Source organism: Macrosteles quadrilineatus, unplaced genomic scaffold, assembly GCF_028750875.1.
Source record: "Macrosteles quadrilineatus isolate MER2022 unplaced genomic scaffold, UCM_ALF_1.0 Scaffold_5__1_contigs__length_97177068, whole genome shotgun sequence".
Lineage (NCBI taxonomy): Eukaryota > Metazoa > Arthropoda > Insecta > Hemiptera > Cicadellidae > Macrosteles > Macrosteles quadrilineatus.
The window spans coordinates 83786354-83806140 of record NW_026542598.1 but is presented as its reverse complement, the minus strand read 5'-3'; the positions used below and the strand labels follow the sequence as shown (position 1 = coordinate 83806140).

At 34.1% G+C, this 19787-nt stretch overlaps 1 protein-coding gene across 1 annotated transcript; it reads right to left on the bottom strand.

The window, feature by feature from the left end:
* Positions 1-11208: 11208 nt before the first annotated feature.
* Positions 11209-12261, bottom strand: LOC128995738 (zinc finger protein 211-like; the record flags this gene model as incomplete). The annotated part of the gene is made up of 2 exons (XM_054420756.1): positions 11703-12261; positions 11209-11333 (listed from the first exon to the last, which is right to left on the bottom strand). Coding segments are annotated over exons 1-2 (606 nt in total), but the record flags the coding sequence as incomplete, so codon positions are not given.
* Positions 12262-19787: the final 7526 nt, after the last annotated feature.

Below are 19787 nucleotides of genomic sequence, written 5' to 3'. Positions count from 1 at the left end.
CTAAACTATTCTCTGTAAATTAAATAACCTTTTACTAGAATGATTTGTTTTAGTGCGTCTATCCGCTAGAGAAGTTATTTTTTAAACAATTTTTTTTCGGGGGAGTACCCCTGGACGGGTTCTTCCTGGGGGCTATTTCAGACCCCCTGATATCCCCCCCAATGACGAAGATCTATCTACGTCTACCTATTTGTTTATAAAATTGTATATTATTTATATTGTCATTTTATCTGTTAAAGTTTGTTATTTATTCTTTAAAATAGTCTACCAGCCAAAGACTACAGAGAAATTTAAAAAATAACCTGTAGACTATATATAAAGTTTTACTATGGGGAGAAATTAAACTGTTATTATTTGCTTGTTTAGGGATATGGAAAGTAAATAAAAATACACCTAATAACACTTGAAATATGTATATATTTATACTTAAATAGGCCTACTGTTTTACAAGATGGTAAATATATGAAAGATGATAGTAGTGATTGATTTCGATTGCTTACTCAAATCGTCATCAGACCAATAGGGGAATAAATAACATAATGTGCTGATAAGTTGTTTATGGATGATTTTGATTAAATTTGGAAAGAATATTTATTTCAAACTCAAACCATACTTTGGTATTATTATTTTAGTAAAACTATTTCTTATTCTGTTGAGCAAATCTAAATCCTTAAATAGTGACTAATTATGACAGAAGTATTTTACAATAATCAAATCAGACAAATGGAAATTAGCTTACTCAGTGGCAGAAAATTATTATTAATTAGTTGTAAATTAAAATCCCCACACACTCATTTCTTAAGTCCCTTTATCATTTTATAATGAATAAAAAAACACAATTCACCTCATTGGCATGTGAATTATGGTATGTAAAAAAAAAAACAACTCTGATGATGGCTTTACTTTCCCAATTAGCATGATGATTCCCATGGTAAAATCTCTTTACAGCAAGGTATAGAGCCTGTAAATAAACAATATATCCTATAGTAAAATTAATCAATTACTAGCCCAGATAAACAGAAAGAATTCACAATTAATGATTTATTATGTACATTTGCTAATGAACATACAGAACAATATTCAGTATTGCAATCAAACTATTTTTTTTAGTTAACTAATTACATTTTTATTTCCTAACCAGGATAGGATACATAAGTTATTGTCTCTCAATTTTTATGCAAATGTGAAAAAGACAACATCAACAATTTATCAAGTCAAAGTCATACTACATTCTTAGATCTTTAATATCATAAAATATATAACACAATATGTACTATATCAAATAAAATTAAATCCTTGAAGGACATTTACATCTTTGACACTACCAGTAGGCAGAAGATCCATTCTAGAACCTAGAGTCTTAGGACAAAAAAGTTGGCAGATCATAAAATTATTAATTTCATGGTATTAATTATAAAATATAGGTTGAATTAGCTACAAACAGTTTAAACAAAAAACCAATTACTACATTGTTACAAATTATAATACAAAAACAATAAATAAATAGCACTAAAGCACAGACAAAATAAAGTGAACACCAGAATAATGATTAACAAGTTAATTTGTCATTTTAACGATATCTCATGTAGGAAATAAACTATTACCGTGGGTCCCTCTGATGGCAAGACCTGAGGTTCTCAGAGGCCAAAAACACCCTCAGTTCAAATTCAAAAATATACAATGTGTCCCTTAGTACAAAGCTTCGGGAATTTGGTTAAAAATAAAATGAAAATCAAGAATAAAATGTTAATAGATCTACAGACAAGTGTAAAAAGAAGTTGCAGAATGTTTGGGGGACAAAATGAGAAATCCCTCCTTTTAGCCCTTGTCCTCATCATCTTATCACACTAGTTGACTAACTCGTAAAATGTGAGTTTACACGTTGTACCAAATTTCTTTGAAATCTGATAACTTTCACAAACGAGTTATCCTGCTAATAGACACAAATAAATTTGATAAAATGGTGTCTTTGGCCTCTGGGGACATCAAAACGAAAATGTAATTCGGTCCGAGGTTCAGGTCTTACCATAAAACCTACGGTAAATGGTAATAGCTAACTCCCTAAATGGGATATTCACTAAAACTAAGAAATTGAAATAAAAGTAATAGTTAAGTTCTTTGGGTATTTGTTGGACAGAAACTCATCTTTAGACAAACATTCAAAAAATGTTTTTAAGTCAAATAACCTCTGATGGTTTCGCTATAAGAAACATTTTCCTATTATGTGTTATTAAAGTCATAAAAATTACTTTTTCCACAGTCATTCATATATAGCTTGAATCAGTTGTACCATTTTATCAGGGTAATTTGTAGGTCACTCTCTGATAGAAACCAACATAATGTATTAAAATTATTTTAAATACAATATAATTTTCCTTTGTGTGCCTTAATTTAGTTTTTTTAATGATGTAGTGCACTTATAAGACCTATCTTAAGTATTCGGACCGTATTTACTGTACCTTGATATGTGTTTCAATGCAAAGTGGGTTTTCAATAATACCAACTGCACTTTAAAGTTCCTCTCCTGTATGAACCCTTGAAATCTGTATCTTGATTATTATTGATTGATGTTGGTATTGATTGGATTGATTCATTTCACCTTTAGTTGCTAAGTATTTTCCACATGTAGTGCACTAATAAGGTCTCTCCCCTGTATGTTTCTTCAATTAGCCTTTGGTAGTAAAGGCTTTTTCACATTAAGTACACTTAAAAGGTCTGTCTTCTTTATAAACTAATGAATGTCTCACCACATTGCTTTTGTCTGTAAACATTTTTTCCCATGAAGTACACTTATAAAGGCCTCTCTTCTGTATGAACAAATGAATGCCTCTTCATATAGCCTTTAGTTATAAAGGATTTTTCGCATGAAGTGCCTTTATAAGAAGGTCTCTCCAGTGTATGAACCAATGCATGTATCTTCATATTGTTTTTGTTTGTAAAATTTTTTTCACAAACAGAGCACTTGTAAGGTCTCTCTCCTGTATGAACAAATGAATGCCTCTTCATATTGTTTTTGGTTTTAAAGCATTTTTCACATGAAGTGCACTTATAAGGTCTCTCTCCGGTATGAACCAATGAATGCGTTTTCATACCGTTTTTGGAAGTGAATAATTTTTCACATGATGTGCACTTATAGGGTATCTGTCCTGTATGAACCAATGAATGTGTCTTCATATCCCTTTTGGTTGTAAATGAATTTCCACATGTATAGCACTTGTAAGGTTTCTCTCCTGTATGAACCAATAAATGTATCTTCAGTTTGTCTTTTCTTTTATATGATTTTCCACATGTAGTGCACTTATAAGGTCTCTCCACAGTATGAACCGTTGCAATATGTTTCTTCATAGTGCCACTATGCCTAAATGATTTCCCACATGTACAACACTTGTAAGATTTCTCTCCTGTATGAACCACTGAATGTTTCTTTATATTACCTTTGGTTGCAAAGGTTTTGCCACATGTAGAGCACGTGTAAGGTCTCTCCCCTGTATGAACCAATAAATGTATCTTTACATCATATTGTTTCAAAAATTTTTTTTCACATATCAAACATTTAAAGGGCCGCTCTCCCGTGTGATATAATATATGAACCTTCATTGCGGATAGAGATGAAAAGCATTGCTCACATATTGGACAATTGTAATAGTTGGGAAAATATTTAGTGTGAGTTAACATTTCTACTCTTGCACTTTTTATTTATTTTTTATCACTTTTTATTCTCGTAGTCAAATCTTGCTGTGCCTGTGCTTATTCTCAATATACTTGAGTGATAATTCTTTTTCTCTTGTCTTTTTGTATTCTTCTATTGTCTTATATAAATTCTTAAATAAATATATTCTGTGGTTTTGATTCCTTTGACTGTCTCAACCTACAACAAAAATATTCAATATAATTTAAATCCTAGTTTCAAAAATTAATTACCACTAATTAATTTTGCGTAGGGGAAAGAAACGATTTATAGCAGTTCTTCAAAGTATTACATCAGGGATTATCTGGATAGTTGCCTGAACATCAATCTTAATTCTTAACCTCTTGACTCCCGAGTAAGCTAGGTCATGCTACTTTCCCCAGCCCGGGTATGTTTTGCTAATTTTCGTACCTTTTTAAAAAAAATTATAACATATTAAAAAACTAAGATAATATATATAAATATATATATATATTTTTTTTTTGTTCAGAACAAACTGAAGAGCAATAATATAACAAACTAAATTTGTAGAATATTGAATAAAAAAAATTTTAAGTAAAAAAAGTTAAAATTTGTAAAATTGTTACAACATATTTCAAACTAAACTATCATAAAAATTATATTATTCAAATAAAACTCTTACTCATTATATACATTTTGTAGAGAATTTATTTCCCTACATAGAAACACATAATACATGTACTATCAATATTTATTGTGTCATCATGTGAAATATAATCGAACCACTTACCCGGGAATCAGGTTTTGAGGTTATACCAACATCATACACTGTTAGGCCTAACCCTTCATCACCATCACTGCACTGAACACTAATATTGTCATTGAAATCGCCGTAATAATCCACTCCCGATATATCACACAACCTTTGATTATCTAAGTATAAACTAATTTCATTATATTGAAGAGAACACGACGTTCCGACACGATTATTCATTACTTTCAAACAAACTAGCAACATACGTAATTGCACAACACACAACAAAACGTCAGCTGAAGCTGAGTTCTAACTTCTAAACATCGCAGCAGTGATGCATGTCGAGCTAGCGCAAAACAAAATATACCACGAGAATCAGCGTTTTTCCCCGAATAGATTGGTGTCAAACACGGCATATTATTCTTCTTCCTGCAGTCGTAGTTAGCGCGGCAAATTCAAACTGCACGCGGACGCGTATACGCGCCCGTGTGTTCCCAGCGGGGCTACTGCACGGACGTGTATAAACGCCCGTGGGATTCAAGAGGTTAATTTGTTTTCATGCGATTAAAATAAATTATTTTTTATAAGAACTAATCTATATCTATGATAATAACTGTATAGGTCTGAAATCATCTATTTTCCCTTCTGAAAAAGATTATACCTGATAAAAAAACATGCATTATTCCGTTCGCATGGATTAAACAATTAATTTACAATATTTTAATCATTTCTACAAGCTCAAGAATATCATTATGACTCAAAATCAGGGATTTGCCGTCATGCACAACTTTGAAAATCAAATCCCGCAAACCAATACAAAAACCTCAAATCCAAACACCCTGTTGAGGAGAAAACTTGGCTGTGCCTATTTAAGACAAAAGAAACACTCTAACTTAAACTTTAGGGCATCCAGCCACTAAGAATCTGAGAACTGTAAGAGAACTATGAAGATAAGGAACGGTAAGCTGTAATAAGTTCATTATTTTGGAGCTGGGAAATTTTTAATAACCGCTCTCTTGCAAGTGCTCATGCTCTCGAGGCCTATGGGCAAGTGTCCATTCATTACAGCAGGTCTGTTGGTTCTCGTTAAAGGTTGTTGAATGGTAAAAAGAAACAATCACGGTAGATGATTGTGATCATTGTGGGAGCTACAAGCGACCTGTAGTGACTTGTAGTTTTAAGACAAAATTACTAGACTGTTTAAATTGTGTAACACATTACTTCATTAACAGCTAATCCAAACAATGTTGTCTACCGCTTTCGGTATGGTGTAGGCTAATCAAGTTTGGATTGGAGGAACACTAGTGTAATCTGAATGGATTTAATATCCAATGCATTATGAACTATTTGTAATCTTAGTGTTAAATATTTCCATTACAGGACTGCCAACCTACTGTTAAAATGAATTCCTGCAGAGACCCTTGAATTAATTTAGTACTTTTTCATCAAATACCTACAAATATGTGTTGTAAGGAAAATAATTAATGTAATCCCAGGTCAAGATGTAAACCATTTTAAAGAATTTGTCTGACACGAGTTTAAAACTAGTAGCTTGTAGATTCTTATAAAAAAATTGATAGGCATTTTGATAGGCAAAGCTTGGTTGATGTTGGTTAACTTACCAACAGTTAGGTAACTTTTATTTTTACTATAAATTACTTTTTCACATCACAGCTGAATGAGTTACTCATTCGGCAGGCTACAGCCATATTTCCCATGAAGTGCATTGTTGAAGTATAACCTTTATATTTGTAAAACTAGCGAGGAAAGTCGATGAAACGTAACTGTCTTTTAGGTTAAGATTGTGTGGGTTGACCTCATTACATTATTTCACAGATTTATTCTAAAATATAAAAAATAGTAGTGGTGCACTTATATGATCTATCTCATGTATGAAGCAATAAATGCCTCTTCATATTGTATTTGTTTGTAGAAGTTTTTCCACATGTAGCACACTTGTAAGGTCTCTCCCCTGTATGAACCAATGCATGTCTATTCATTCCTGTATTAGATGTAAAGCATTTTCCACATGTAGTGCACTTAAAAGGATTCTCTTCACTATGAACCAATGAATGTCTCTTCACACTGGTTTTTGATCTGAAGGATTTTTCACATGAAAAGCACTTGTAAGGTCTCTCTCCAGTATGAACAAAAGAATGTACCTTCATTTCTTCTTTAGCTGCAAAGGATTTTTCACATTCAGAGCACTTATATGATCTCCCTCCTGTATGAACAAATGTATGTCTCTTCATATTGCTTTTAGATTTAAAGCATTTTTCACATGTAGTGCACTTATAAGGTCTCATTTCGGTATGAACCATTGCAATATGTTCCTTCATAACTGCATTACAACGAAAGGATTTTCCACATGTACGGCACTTATAGGGTCTCTTTTCTGTATGAATTAATGAATGTGTATTCTTATAGCTTTTGGTTGCAAAGGTTTTGCCACATGTATGGCAATCGTAAGGTCTCTCTTCTGTATGAACCAATGAATGTCTCTTCATTTTAAATTTTGTTTTAAAGGATTTTCCACATGTAGAGCACTCGTAAGGTCTCTCTTCTGTATGAACCAACGAATGTGACATCATAATATTTTTGGTTGTAAAGGATTTTCCACATGTAGAGCACTTGTAAGGTCTCTCTCCTGTATGAACCAATAAATGTGTCTTTACTTGATATTGTTTGAAAAAGGTTTTTTCACATATCAAACATTTGAAGGGACGCTCTCCCGTGTGATATAATATATGAACCTTCATTACGGATAGAGTTGAACAGCATTGCCCACATATTGGACAATTGTAATAGTTGGGAAAAAGTTTAGTGTGCGTTAACATTTCTACTCTTGCACTTTTTATTTCCGTGTAACTTATCACATAAATCTAGTAACTAATCAATAAACTCAACAAATCAGAGTGGTTGGTTGTATTTTAAATATTAACATTGTCTGTAGGATACATGATAGGCTACCTGTCTCATTCAACATTAAATCTTCTCGTAGTCAAATCTTGCTGTGTCTGTGCTTATTTTCAATATACTTGAGTGATAATCCTTTTTCCCTCGTGTGTTTGTATTCTTCTATTGTATTATATAGATTTTTAAATAAATATATTCTGTTGTTTTGATTCCTTTGACTGTCTCAACCTACAACAAAAATATTCAATATAATTTAAATTCTACTTTTAAACAAATTAATTACCACTAATAAATTTTGCGTAGGGGAAAGAAACGATTTAGAACGGTTCTTCAAAGTATCATATCTGGGATTATTTGGCTATGCCTGAACATCAATCTTAATTTGTTTTCATGCGATTAAAATCGATTTTTTTTAAGAAAAGATCATACCTAATTAAAAACATGTATTTATCCGTTCGCATGGGTTAAACAATTAATTTACAATACAGTAGAACTCCGATTATCCGAATCAATGAGGGACCAGACCCCATTCGGATAATCAAAAATTCGGATAATCGGAGTTTTACTGTACCGGAATTCCGGGAATTTTAAAGAAAATCCTGATTTTTGGTACTATGTGAACTTTTAATTAGTAATAATTTAAATCAGAACATTTTACAGTTTACAATGCTCATAGTACTAGTGTTCTATACATGTTATTAAGTCAATAATGTTCCATCAAAGTCCAAAATTGGCTAAATGTGTTTAATGACAATTCTTTGATATTTTGCAAAACTTATTACTGTAGCTTTTCGTTTTTGAAATTGTTGAAATAAGCGATTCGGATAATTGGAGATTCGGTTAATTGGAGTTTGGATAATTGGAGTTCTACTGTACTTTAATCATTTCTACAAGCTCAAGAAAATCATACTGTAACCATTCAAAATCAGGGATTTGCCGGCATGCACAACATTGAAAATTAAATTCCGCTAAAAAATACAAACCCCTTTAAATCCGAACCCCCCGTTGCGGAGAAAACATCACTTTTTTAACCACTAGACTTAGCCTGAAAAATGATTTTTTTACCTCTTTAAAGGGGGTAAAGCTTGAGGTTCGAATATTAGCTTTGACTATTAATACAACATAATAATACATTTCCTAAGCAATTGAGTTTAGGTAATTTTTAGATGATTAGGTTCGATCAGCGACCACAGAACTTGAGGAATATGTTCCGAAATTTAGATTGTCTGAATTTTTAGACTCCCTTGTTTGCGACTCAGGATAATTGTGGGTGTCTTTGTGCTATGGCAGTAGAGGTCATTCCTCGGCTTACCCAAGGATTAAAAAACGTAAAGATTAATTTGATTATAAATCGAAGGCCTATGTACTGTATTTTGTAAACAAATGTAATAAAAAACTAAGCTTCCTACAACTGAAACACTCAACCTAATTTCATAAATAAAAAATTTAAACAATTGCATTGCTTATTAGTATACCAGATATGAATTGTATGTATAAATGACTAAAGATAGTGTTTAGAGAAGTTAATTTTTCTGGGGGAGGACCCCTGGACGGGTATTTCCTGAAGGCTATTCCAGACCCCCTGATACCCCCCCCCCCCCCAAATGACGAAGGTCTATCTACGTTTTCTACCTATTTGTTTATACAATTTTATATTATTTATACCATAATTTGATCAGTAAGAGCTTGTTACTTATTCTTTAAAATATTCTACCAGTCACAGGCTACAGAGAAATTTAAAAAATAACCTGTTTATATAAAATGTTATTATGTAGAGAAATTAAACTGTTACCATTTGCTTGTTTAGGGATATGGAAAGTAAATAAAAATACACATGATAACACTTGAAATATGTATATTTATTCTTAAATACCGTTTTACAAGATGGTAATTACATGAAAGATGGTAGTAGTGATTGATTTCGTTTTGTTACTCAAATCGTCATCAGGCCGAATAACATATGTGCTGATAAGTTTTTTATGGTCGGTTTTGATTAAATTTGGAAAATATATTTATTTCATACCGTACTATAGTATTAACATATTAATAAAATGATTTCTTAAGTAGTTTACAGTATTTACAGTATTTACAGTAGTTTACAAATGGAAATTAGCTTAGTCAGCGACAGAGAATGATTATTCATTAGATTTAAATTGATATCCCCGCACACTAATTTTTTAAGTCCCTTTATCATTTCTTAATGCTTATAAAAAACACAATTCACCTCTTTGGCAGGTGAATTATGGTATGTAAAACAAACAACTCTGATGATTTTCTTTACTTTTCCAAATAACTCGATGATTTCCATGGTAATACCTCTTTACAATAAGGTATAAAGCCTGTAAATAAACAATATATCCTATAGTAAAATTATATAAGTACTAGCCCAGAGCAACAGAATGAATTCACAATGTATATGTACATTTTCTAATGAACATACAAAACAATATTCAGTATTGCAATCCACATCCACATCTTCATTTGGCCGTTAGTTTTAAAGGATTTTTCATTTAATTCAATTATTGCACTTTTAAGGTCTCTCCCTTGTATGAACCAATGAATGTGTCTTCGTTTTGTTTTTGGTAGCAAAGGATTTTCCATATGTGGTGCACTTATAACGTCTCTCTCCTGTATGGACCCTTGCAATATGATTCTTTAAAACAGCATTATATGTAAAGGATATTTCACATTTAGTAAACTTATAAGGTCTCTCCCCTGTATGAACCAATGTATGAGTCTTCATACTGCCTTTTTCTGCAAAGGATTTTCCACATGTAGAGCACTTGTAAGGTCTCTCCCCTGTATGAACCAATGAATGTCTCTTCATACTGCCTTTATCTGCAAAGGATTTTCCACATGTAGAGCACTTGTAAGGTCTCTCCCCTGTATGAACCAATGAATGTGTCTTCATATTGCCTTTGTTTGCAAAGGTTTTACCACATGTAGAGCAGTTGTAAGGTCCATCTACTGTATGAACCAATGAATGTCTCTTCATACTGCCTTTATCTGTAAAGGATTTTCCACATGTAGAGCACTTGTAAGGTCTCTCTCCTGTATGAACCAATGTATGTGTCTTCATACTGCCTTTATCTGCAAAGGATTTTCCACATGTAGAGCACTTATAAGGTCTCTCTCCTGTATGAACCAATAAATGTCTCTTCATATTGCCTTTGTCTGCAAAGGATTTTCCACATGTAGAGCACTTGTAAGGTCTCTCTCCTGTATGAAGCAATGTATGTGTCTTCATATTGCCTTTGTCTGCAAAGGATTTTCCACATGTAGAGCACTTGTAAGGTCTCTCTCCTGTATGAAGCAATAAATGTCTCTTCATATTGCCTTTGTCTGCAAAGGATTTCCCACATGTAGAGCACTTGTAAGGTCTCTCCCCTGTATGAACCAATGAATGTGTCTTCATATCGCTTTTGGTTGTAAAGGATTTTTTGCATGAAGTGCACCTTTTTAAGGGCTCTCTCCTGTATGGACCAATGAATGTCTCTTCATATTGCATTTGGTTGCAAAGGTTTTACCACATGTAGAGCACTTGAAAGGTCTATTTATTGTATGAACTAATGTATGTCTCTTCATATCGCGTTTGTAAACGATTTTCCACATGTAGAGCACTTGTAAGGAACCTCTCTCCTGTATGAACCAATGAATGTCTCTTCATATTATTTTTGTTTGCAAAGGTTTTACCACATGTAGAGCACTTGTAAGGTCTCTCTCCTGTATGAAGCAATAAATGTCTCTTCATATTGCCTTTGTTTGCAAAGGTTTTACCACATGTAGAGCAGTTGTAAGGTCCATCTACTGTATGAACCAATGAATGTCTCTTCATACTGCCTTTATCTGTAAAGGATTTTCCACATGTAGAGCACTTGTAAGGTCTCTCTCCTGTATGAACCAATGTATGTGTCTTCATACTGCCTTTATCTGCAAAGGATTTTCCACATGTAGAGCACTTGTAAGGTCTCTCTCCTGTATGAACCAATGTATGTGTCTTCATACTGCCTTTATCTGCAAAGGATTTTCCACATGTAGAGCACTTATAAGGTCTCTCTCCTGTATGAACCAATAAATGTCTCTTCATATTGCCTTTGTCTGCAAAGGATTTTCCACATGTAGAGCACTTGTAAGGTCTCTCTCCTGTATGAAGCAATGTATGTGTCTTCATATTGCCTTTGTCTGCAAAGGATTTTCCACATGTAGAGCACTTGTAAGGTCTCTCTCCTGTATGAAGCAATAAATGTCTCTTCATATTGCCTTTGTCTGCAAAGGATTTTCCACATGTAGAGCACTTGTAAGGTCTCTCTCCTGTATGAATCAATGAATGTGTCTTTATACTGCCTTTTTCTGCAAAGGATTTTCCACATGTAGAGCACTTATAAGGTCTCTCTCCTGTATGAATCAATGAATGTGTCTTCATACTGCTTATTTGTGCAAAGGATTTTCCACATGTAGAGCACTTGTAAGGTCTCTCTCCTGTATGAATCAATGAATGTGTCTTCATACTGCTTATTTGTACAAAGGATTTTCCACATGTAGAGCACTTGTAAGGTCTCTCTCCTGTATGAATCAATGAATGTTCCTTTATATTACCTTTGGTTGCAGAGGTTATATCACATGATGAGCATTTGTAAGGTCTCTCTCCTGTGTGAACCAATAAATGTTCCTTTACTTGATATTTTTTCAAAAACGTTTGTTCACATATTAAACATTGAAAGGGCCGCTCTCCTGTGTGATATAATATATGAACCTTCATTGCGGATAGAGTTGAACAGTATTGCTCACATATTGGACACTTGAAATAGTTGGGAAAATGTTTAGTGTGAGTTAACATTATTACTCTTGCACTTTTTATTTCCATGTAGTTTGTCACATAAATCTAGTAACTAATCAATAAACTCAACAAGTCAGAGTGTTTTGTATGTATTTTAAATAGTAACATTGTTTGTAGGATACATGATACCTCTCTCATTCAACATTAAATCTTCTCGTAGTCAAATCTTGCTTTGCCTGTGCTTATTTTCAATATACTTGAGTGATAAGTCTTTTTCTCTCGTCTTTTTGTATTCTTTTATTGTATTATATCAATTCTTAAATAAATATATTCTGTAGTTTTGATTCCTTTGAATGTTTCAACCTACAACAAAAATATTCAACATAATTTAAATTCTGGTTTCAAAAAATTAATTACCGCTAGTTAATTTTTTGTAGGGTTATGAAACCGTTTAGAACGGTTCTTCACATATTACATCTCGGATTATCTGGATATGCCTGAACATCGATCTTAATTTGTTTTCATGCGATTAATCCTTTTAGTGCTATGCAACGATATATCTTTCTTTTTAAAAATCTCTAAGGGATATAGAGAGGAAGGTTATTTGAACAAAAAGTAGCATAACAGCAATTTGTGACCTACATGTTCATTGGATACACTAACAACCACTTAGCTAAAAGATTCGCCCAATCCAATGATTCGAGGTGTATGTCTAAGCCAAGGATTATGAACAACTCACTATGGTTCAGTGGTTGTAGTATATCGCTACAAACACACAGGTCACCAATTATTTCCCACACAGGATGGGAATCGAACCCGAGCAGACGAATGCCACTGGCCAAGTGACACACACCCTAGCCTTCTCGGCTATATGTGCTTGAATACTGAGGAGTCAAAAATCTGTTGTACTATTCATGGAATAAATATAGTAAATAAAAATTGAAGCAATATACTGTTTATGCACAAGAGGGAAATATTGTACTAATTACTAATTTGAAATAATAACTTCGCCAATATATCTGAATTTTTAATTTTTATGAGGCCTTTCGCCAGCTATGCTGGCATCATCAGACACATCACAAAACAAGGCGAAATCTCAGAAAAGTTTGATGTAAGCACAGGCGTAAGACAGGGGTTTGTCTCCATTGCTATTTAATTTATCTTTAGAGGAAGCACTACAGAAGTAAGACAAACAGAAGCTGGAATTAAAATAGGGACCAAAATAAACGTCCTTGCATTTGCAGATGATGTTGCAATTATAGCGGAGAGTAAAGAAGAGTTGAAAGCGCTGGTCACAAAACTCCTAAACCACACAAAGAAAGTTGGTTTAAGAATAAATGAAGGGAAAACAAAAATAATGGAGTGTGGGAGAGCAACCCAAATAAACAATGACAACAATATAGAAATAGGAGGGTACAACTTTAAAAAAGTAAACAACTTCACTTATTTGGGAGTAATGCTGACGAATAATAATGAAGAAGATATGGAAATACAACAAAGAATAAATGCAGCACACAGAAGTTTATCAGCATCCCACAAACTATTAAGCTCAACAAAACTCCGTATAGGCTATATAAAACCATTATAAGACCAGTTCTGTTATACGGCTCAGAAAATTGGGTGTTAAGTAAAAAAACAGAAAAATGTTTGATAGTATTTGAGAACAAAATATTAAGAAAAATATATGGTCCAACCTTTGAAGATGGAGAGTGGAGAATGAAACACAATGCGGAGTTGAGGCAATTATATATGGACCCAGACATAGTGGCCGAGGTGAGAGGTAGGAGAATGAGATGGGCTGGCCATTTACTAAGGAAAGAGGACGACTCCTTAGTCAAGAAAGTCCTTTTGAACAATCCGGAGGTCAGAAGACCACCAGGAAGGCCCAAGTTGAGATGGCGAGACCAGGTTAGAAAAGACCTAAGAAGACTGGGAAGAAGGGAAGAGGAGGCAATGGATAGAAAAATCTGGAGGCAGTGTGTTGGTGAGGCAAAGTACCACCTTGGGTACCAAGAGCCACGGCAGTAAGTAAGTAATACACTTATAATTTAGGCCTACCTGTTTTAGTACTAATTAACATAGCACGTAGCACTGAGTACTTCTATTCAAAAGCTGAGGCAACTTGTGACCTGTAAAAATAGTAAATTCTTTGAATAAATTTTAAGGGTACCGTACATAAAACTTAAGCAAAGGACTTATTATAGGGATATAATAATAATAATCCTGTTCAGGACCCCTTCAGCCACTCGCTCCAGAGACCTGTTTGCTAGGCAGCAACATCGTACCAACTATGCAGCAAACGACACAATGTACCGACTTCAGAGATCTGGTAATAGCGTCGCCGACGTCGTTGACTTTTTCTTGGACAGTATACCAGTGCTCAAGAGGAGGATCGCCAGTCTGCATGAGTTGTCTGTCTAGGAGATGCTACAGCGGAGGGAAAACATTTCACTCTGCATAATTTCTTAACTGTCAAGCTGCTTCAATTGTTAATATTACTATACAACATTTGTTATACATCTCTATGTCAACATCATTAAAACTGCACGTAACCCATAGGGACCATTGTAATCCCCTTATCTGCCCTTCAATAAATATTGCTATATATATAAAAAAGCAATATATATATATATATAAAAAAAAGGGTAGAAGGCAGAAGGGGACCCCACAATTTACACATTGCAAAATCATCATCAATTGCAAGTAAAATTCTTTTGTCATTTGTCATTGCCATCTATACTTCATATTTAGCCATATTTAGGCATTTTTATTTTGGTTAAACATTTATATGCATGTTCGTCAGTATCTTGAGTTCTTTCTTATTGTTCAAAAGTGAAAAAATGGAGTTGTCCGTTGAAATGTAAAATAAAAATAAAAAATAAAATAAAAAATAAATAATAATATAATAAGCCATACAAATTCGTCTGTAAACCATGTTAACTTAATACTTTAATAGGCCTACTTTCAATGAAATGGCGACCATACAAAGTTGGTATTTTAAGCCAAGTATGAATGGAGATGAGTGGCGCGATCTTGTAGTCTTGTTAGTGACTAAAGGCCGACTTATTCCTTAGACACAGCTGTTAATTAATAGCTCACACAGCTAATGGCAACTAAGTGACCTTCAGTTTATAGTGGAATCCGAACCACATTTTTGCCCTGGTAACTTATATACGAATTGGTCTAATTTTCAGGATAGTACTGCGGGTAGTCGTAGTATTCACTCGTGCGGACATTAACCCTCCGAGTTTCCCTTGTTTTGGCCTTAATGTCTGCCTATTTTTTGCTCATTTGCAAGGTTTTATTAAAACGGATCTGAGAAGCTTGAAAACAATGTTAATTATACTGTTCTATATACCATTTTGTTTGGAAAATCATGGGCTTCATTATTATACATAAGACATAAGGAACATTTGTTTCAAAAAAAATTTTTAGGTAAAAAAAATATTTTGGAAAATTTTCAAAAAAAAAATAAGTTCGCGCTCAATGAAATAGTATGAATTTAGGCCTATAAATATTTGAAAATAGCCACTTTTTTTCTAAATTTTATGATGATTACAAATATATAAGGCTAATATAAGGAAGTAGATTTGCAAATAAATAAGTTATGGGCAAAAAACAGATTTAAGTGCATAGCATTTGGCTAAGAATGCATAGCCTAAACATAGCTAGGAATCTGGCTGATAATTTACATCAATATCACTACCTACTTCTTCAGGATCATCAACTAGCAATTCAAAATCACTTACATCTTCTTATAATGCACCACGTATATCACTACTTTTGATTTTTAACACTAAATTATTGATAAACGTAATAAAACACAACAGTCATCGGTGCGAGGTTAACCAAGCTGTTTACAAATACGCACGTCAGCTGTCTGCTACAATATTTTCGGAACTAAAATGAAAAGCGCTTAGAGACAGACCTACGGAGAAAGCTCTGAATCTGCCAAATAAAACGATACCTAACTCGATCCAGTTCAATCCGATTTTGTCAGTCATAGAGCCTTCGCCGTAAACAGTGTTTGTGAGTCGATGCATCGACACAAAACACTACACAAAGTGTGTTATGTGTCGAAGCATCAACAAATAACACTCGGAGGGTTAATCCACACCAGGGAGTATCACATCCACAGTGCATGCCTATTTAAATATCCACGATTTGTAATCTCCTAGTAGCTGGATTACAGGATGACGCCACCTTTCCCAGTTATGAAACTAGGCTAGCCAATGATAGCCTAAAGTTAGATTTTTTATACCAAAGCCTATTTTAACGCAACAAGTGCTCGGGATTGAATGTATATAGGCCTAATCGTTGATTAACCTAATTTGTGAAACAACATTGTCACATTGTTTTAGTTTAAATGTTTAAGTCTTAATCATTTAGCATGTTGGGCTCACAGGTGTGAGTGCAGTTGGGTGGCAAAGTGGCAGTAAAGAACAAAAAGTTCACACTGCTCCTGTGAGGCTGTGAACGAGTACAAACCATTAAGGCCGGTTTAAACACACTACCTACGATGGAACACAATGACTTTTCTGCAACAACGAATCGTTTAAACAACAAGACATTTCATGTTGTTGGTGTTGGAGTCGTGGATTAAAAGGTTGGTGCAAAACGCCATAAATTTTTTGAGGTTGTACTGACAGTTTGGTGTGTGTAAACGGCTGTCAGACAAATCGACACCTGTTCCAGCCTATAGGACTTTAGTTTTTCATGTTCGCTTCATGCAGTGTAAGGTATGTGAAGATTACTTTGTGCAGTTGGACTGATTTTAGTCTTCTTTGTATTTGTTGTTCTGGGTGCCTTAAGTTACTGGTATCAATGCAAATTGGTTTTACATAAATAAGAAAACGGTCAGACCTCTGTCAAGCTTCTCGTGAGTTTCTGACAGAGCTAATTTTGGCTGCACTTTACTTTAGGTCCTACACTCATTCAAATGAAAATATCGATCAATATTATTTTCATATTATTTCGATATTATTTATTTTCATTCAAATGAGTGTAGGACCTAAAGTAAAGTGCAGCAATAATTTTAAACTAGATACAAGAGCTTCTCGTGCTTAAGGTTTTCTTTTCGTTTTCACACTTGTTGAAAGACTTAACACATAGGCCTAATATAAGTTTACATAGACTAGTGATGTGCGATACGTATCGTATCGTAACGGAATATCGCGATACGCGAGGGACGATACGATATTTCGATACGATATTTGAAAAACGATACGTATCGTATCGCCTAAAACGATATTTGTATTTATATCGGCACATAGAGCGATACGATTCATGTCAAAACGATAGTTTTAAGCTTTTTTTGCGCAGGCCGAGCAAACTGCAAAATCTGTACTACTGTACTCTGTGGATGTGTAGTTTGAAAGTGGTTTGAAATAGGAGTTTTTGACGTCTGTAGTTTTGGTTTTTCCTTGATAATGTACCAGTCCCATCCCAGTCCAGTCCATTTCCTTTCCACTAGCGTGCTATCTAGCACTATAGCAGTGCAGAGTGTAGGCGGCGGTGGTGGGAACTGTCTGTGGCAATTACATTAATGTATCTGCAATCCTAAAATTCTATGGGAAGGATAGGGAAACAGGTCCAAGACGTAGGGAGTTGTGAAGGAAGTAGTAAAGGCGAGCAGTAAGCAGTGTCGAGTGTGGAAATGGATTAATGAATGTATCTGCAATACTAAGACTGTTTTCAGAGTAAACTAATGATTTTCCCCGAGCAAAGCTTGGTCCCCAGATACTTATATAAATTTGCCGCTTCTAGGTTAGGTAGGGGAGGGGGAAAACGATACGATACGTATCGTTTTTCGATATTTTTGACGATACGATTCGCGTATCGCGATACAGACGCCCGATTCGATACGGCGATACGATATTTTTTTCCGATACGTATCGTATCGCTGTATCGCGATACGCGTCCGTATCGCCCATCACTAACATAGACCAGTAGTCTACCACAATAGTAGCCTAACTCATCTACCGGTACCTATTAAGTTAAGGTTAATACAATTAACTTATAGACTAGGGTACAAATAAAATGGAAAACCTCAAATTAATGTCGATGCGGAGATGTTTCAAAATACGGAACATCTAACTAGCAGCACGGCTCAATCAATATCCGGCAAGATTTTGCGATTTGTTGTTGCAGACAAGTCGAATTATCTACACTAAGTTAGGCCTAATATAAATAAACCCACCTTTAGGTTATTTTAGGTATGCCCTCCTCCCAATTAACACGATTTGTTTACGTTTACCTTTCATTGAGTAACTTTTTACTTGTTTTAAAATGTTAAATGTGTTGTTAACTCGTTAACTTCGAAAGTACCACCATAGATAGGTCTAGGTTAGGTGACCTTGACCGACGGTACCCAGTACCCACCCTACCCAGTCGTTCGAACTTCGTTTCGTTTCGTAGGCGTTCGTAGTTGAGTTCACTCCACTCCACTGCTTCACTGGCACGGCACTCACTCAGTTCGGGCGTTCCGTTCACTCGACGTTCTGTACCCACGAGCATCTCAGCTTCCACAAGCACAGAAGGCCTTCGAACAGTTCCTGGGATAACAGGTATTTGTGTAATAGCTTCACCGTATATCTTTATTGGACCTGTTTCGGTTTAGATAGTTGTTTTTTTCAACAGTTACAGTTGCGAACTGTGCATTGTGATTTTGAAAAGGGGGTTAATTCTTAATTCTTTAATCTTTACTGTTTGTTTACTTTTGACTTGAGCTGCTTGAAAAGATGTTTTATGATTATGAAAATTAACGTTTTGTGAGTGTGCTGAAGCTGATTTGTTATTAGGTATTGACAATTAGCCTAAATGTTTTGCGTGCATGAATTAATTATGAAGATTTAAATGTTTACTTAACCTATATTTTTCGGATTCCTCAAGAGAGAGTGATTGTTAGGTTAGGTTAGGTGTTTGTTTGTGTGTGAATTTGTTAGATTGCAGTTTTGGTAGTGGTAGGTCTAAGTTAGCCTCTAAGGTAAACTTAACTTAGACATACTCTTATTAATAGATAAGTTATTAATTTAACTTTTTCAAAGGCAATAACTTAGACCTAAACTCCACTGAAAGGCCCAACTAACTTAATCAAAATAAACCTAGACCTACCACTGAGTGAAAATTTAAAAACGTACGTTTTCAGGAAAAGCACTTTGCAAAGTCTTTTCCCCTTTTTTCAAAACTTTTATTATTTTTTTTTTATTTCATTTGAAGTTTCATAAAATGTCCATGGTAACGCAATATCTTTGGTAGTTTCTTTTTAAAAGAGCATCTTTAGTTGGAAAACACAAAATCCTGTCACGACCATAACGGACGTTTAAACGAATATTAAAAATAGTTAATATTATTTTTATAACTATGTTTTGCTATAAACTAATTTACTTTTATGACCACTATACAATAAAAAGGTCACTGAGCTTTTGGTATATTTGGTCTTTTTAGAAAAAAATTTAAAAAAACTCAAAATATTGAAAAAAAGCCAATAAAATCTTTTTAAGTTTGTATAACTTCGAAGAAACTTACCTGAGACCTGAAAAATCGTTATGTTTGTATAGAGGTGTGCTTCTTTTGTGTATAAAACATTAAAATATGACGATATTTTAATTTTTGAAATTTTTATGATAGAAATCATAAACGTGATGGTCAGGGAAAAGCGGTACGGTCTTGAATTGTCTGGAATAATCTAA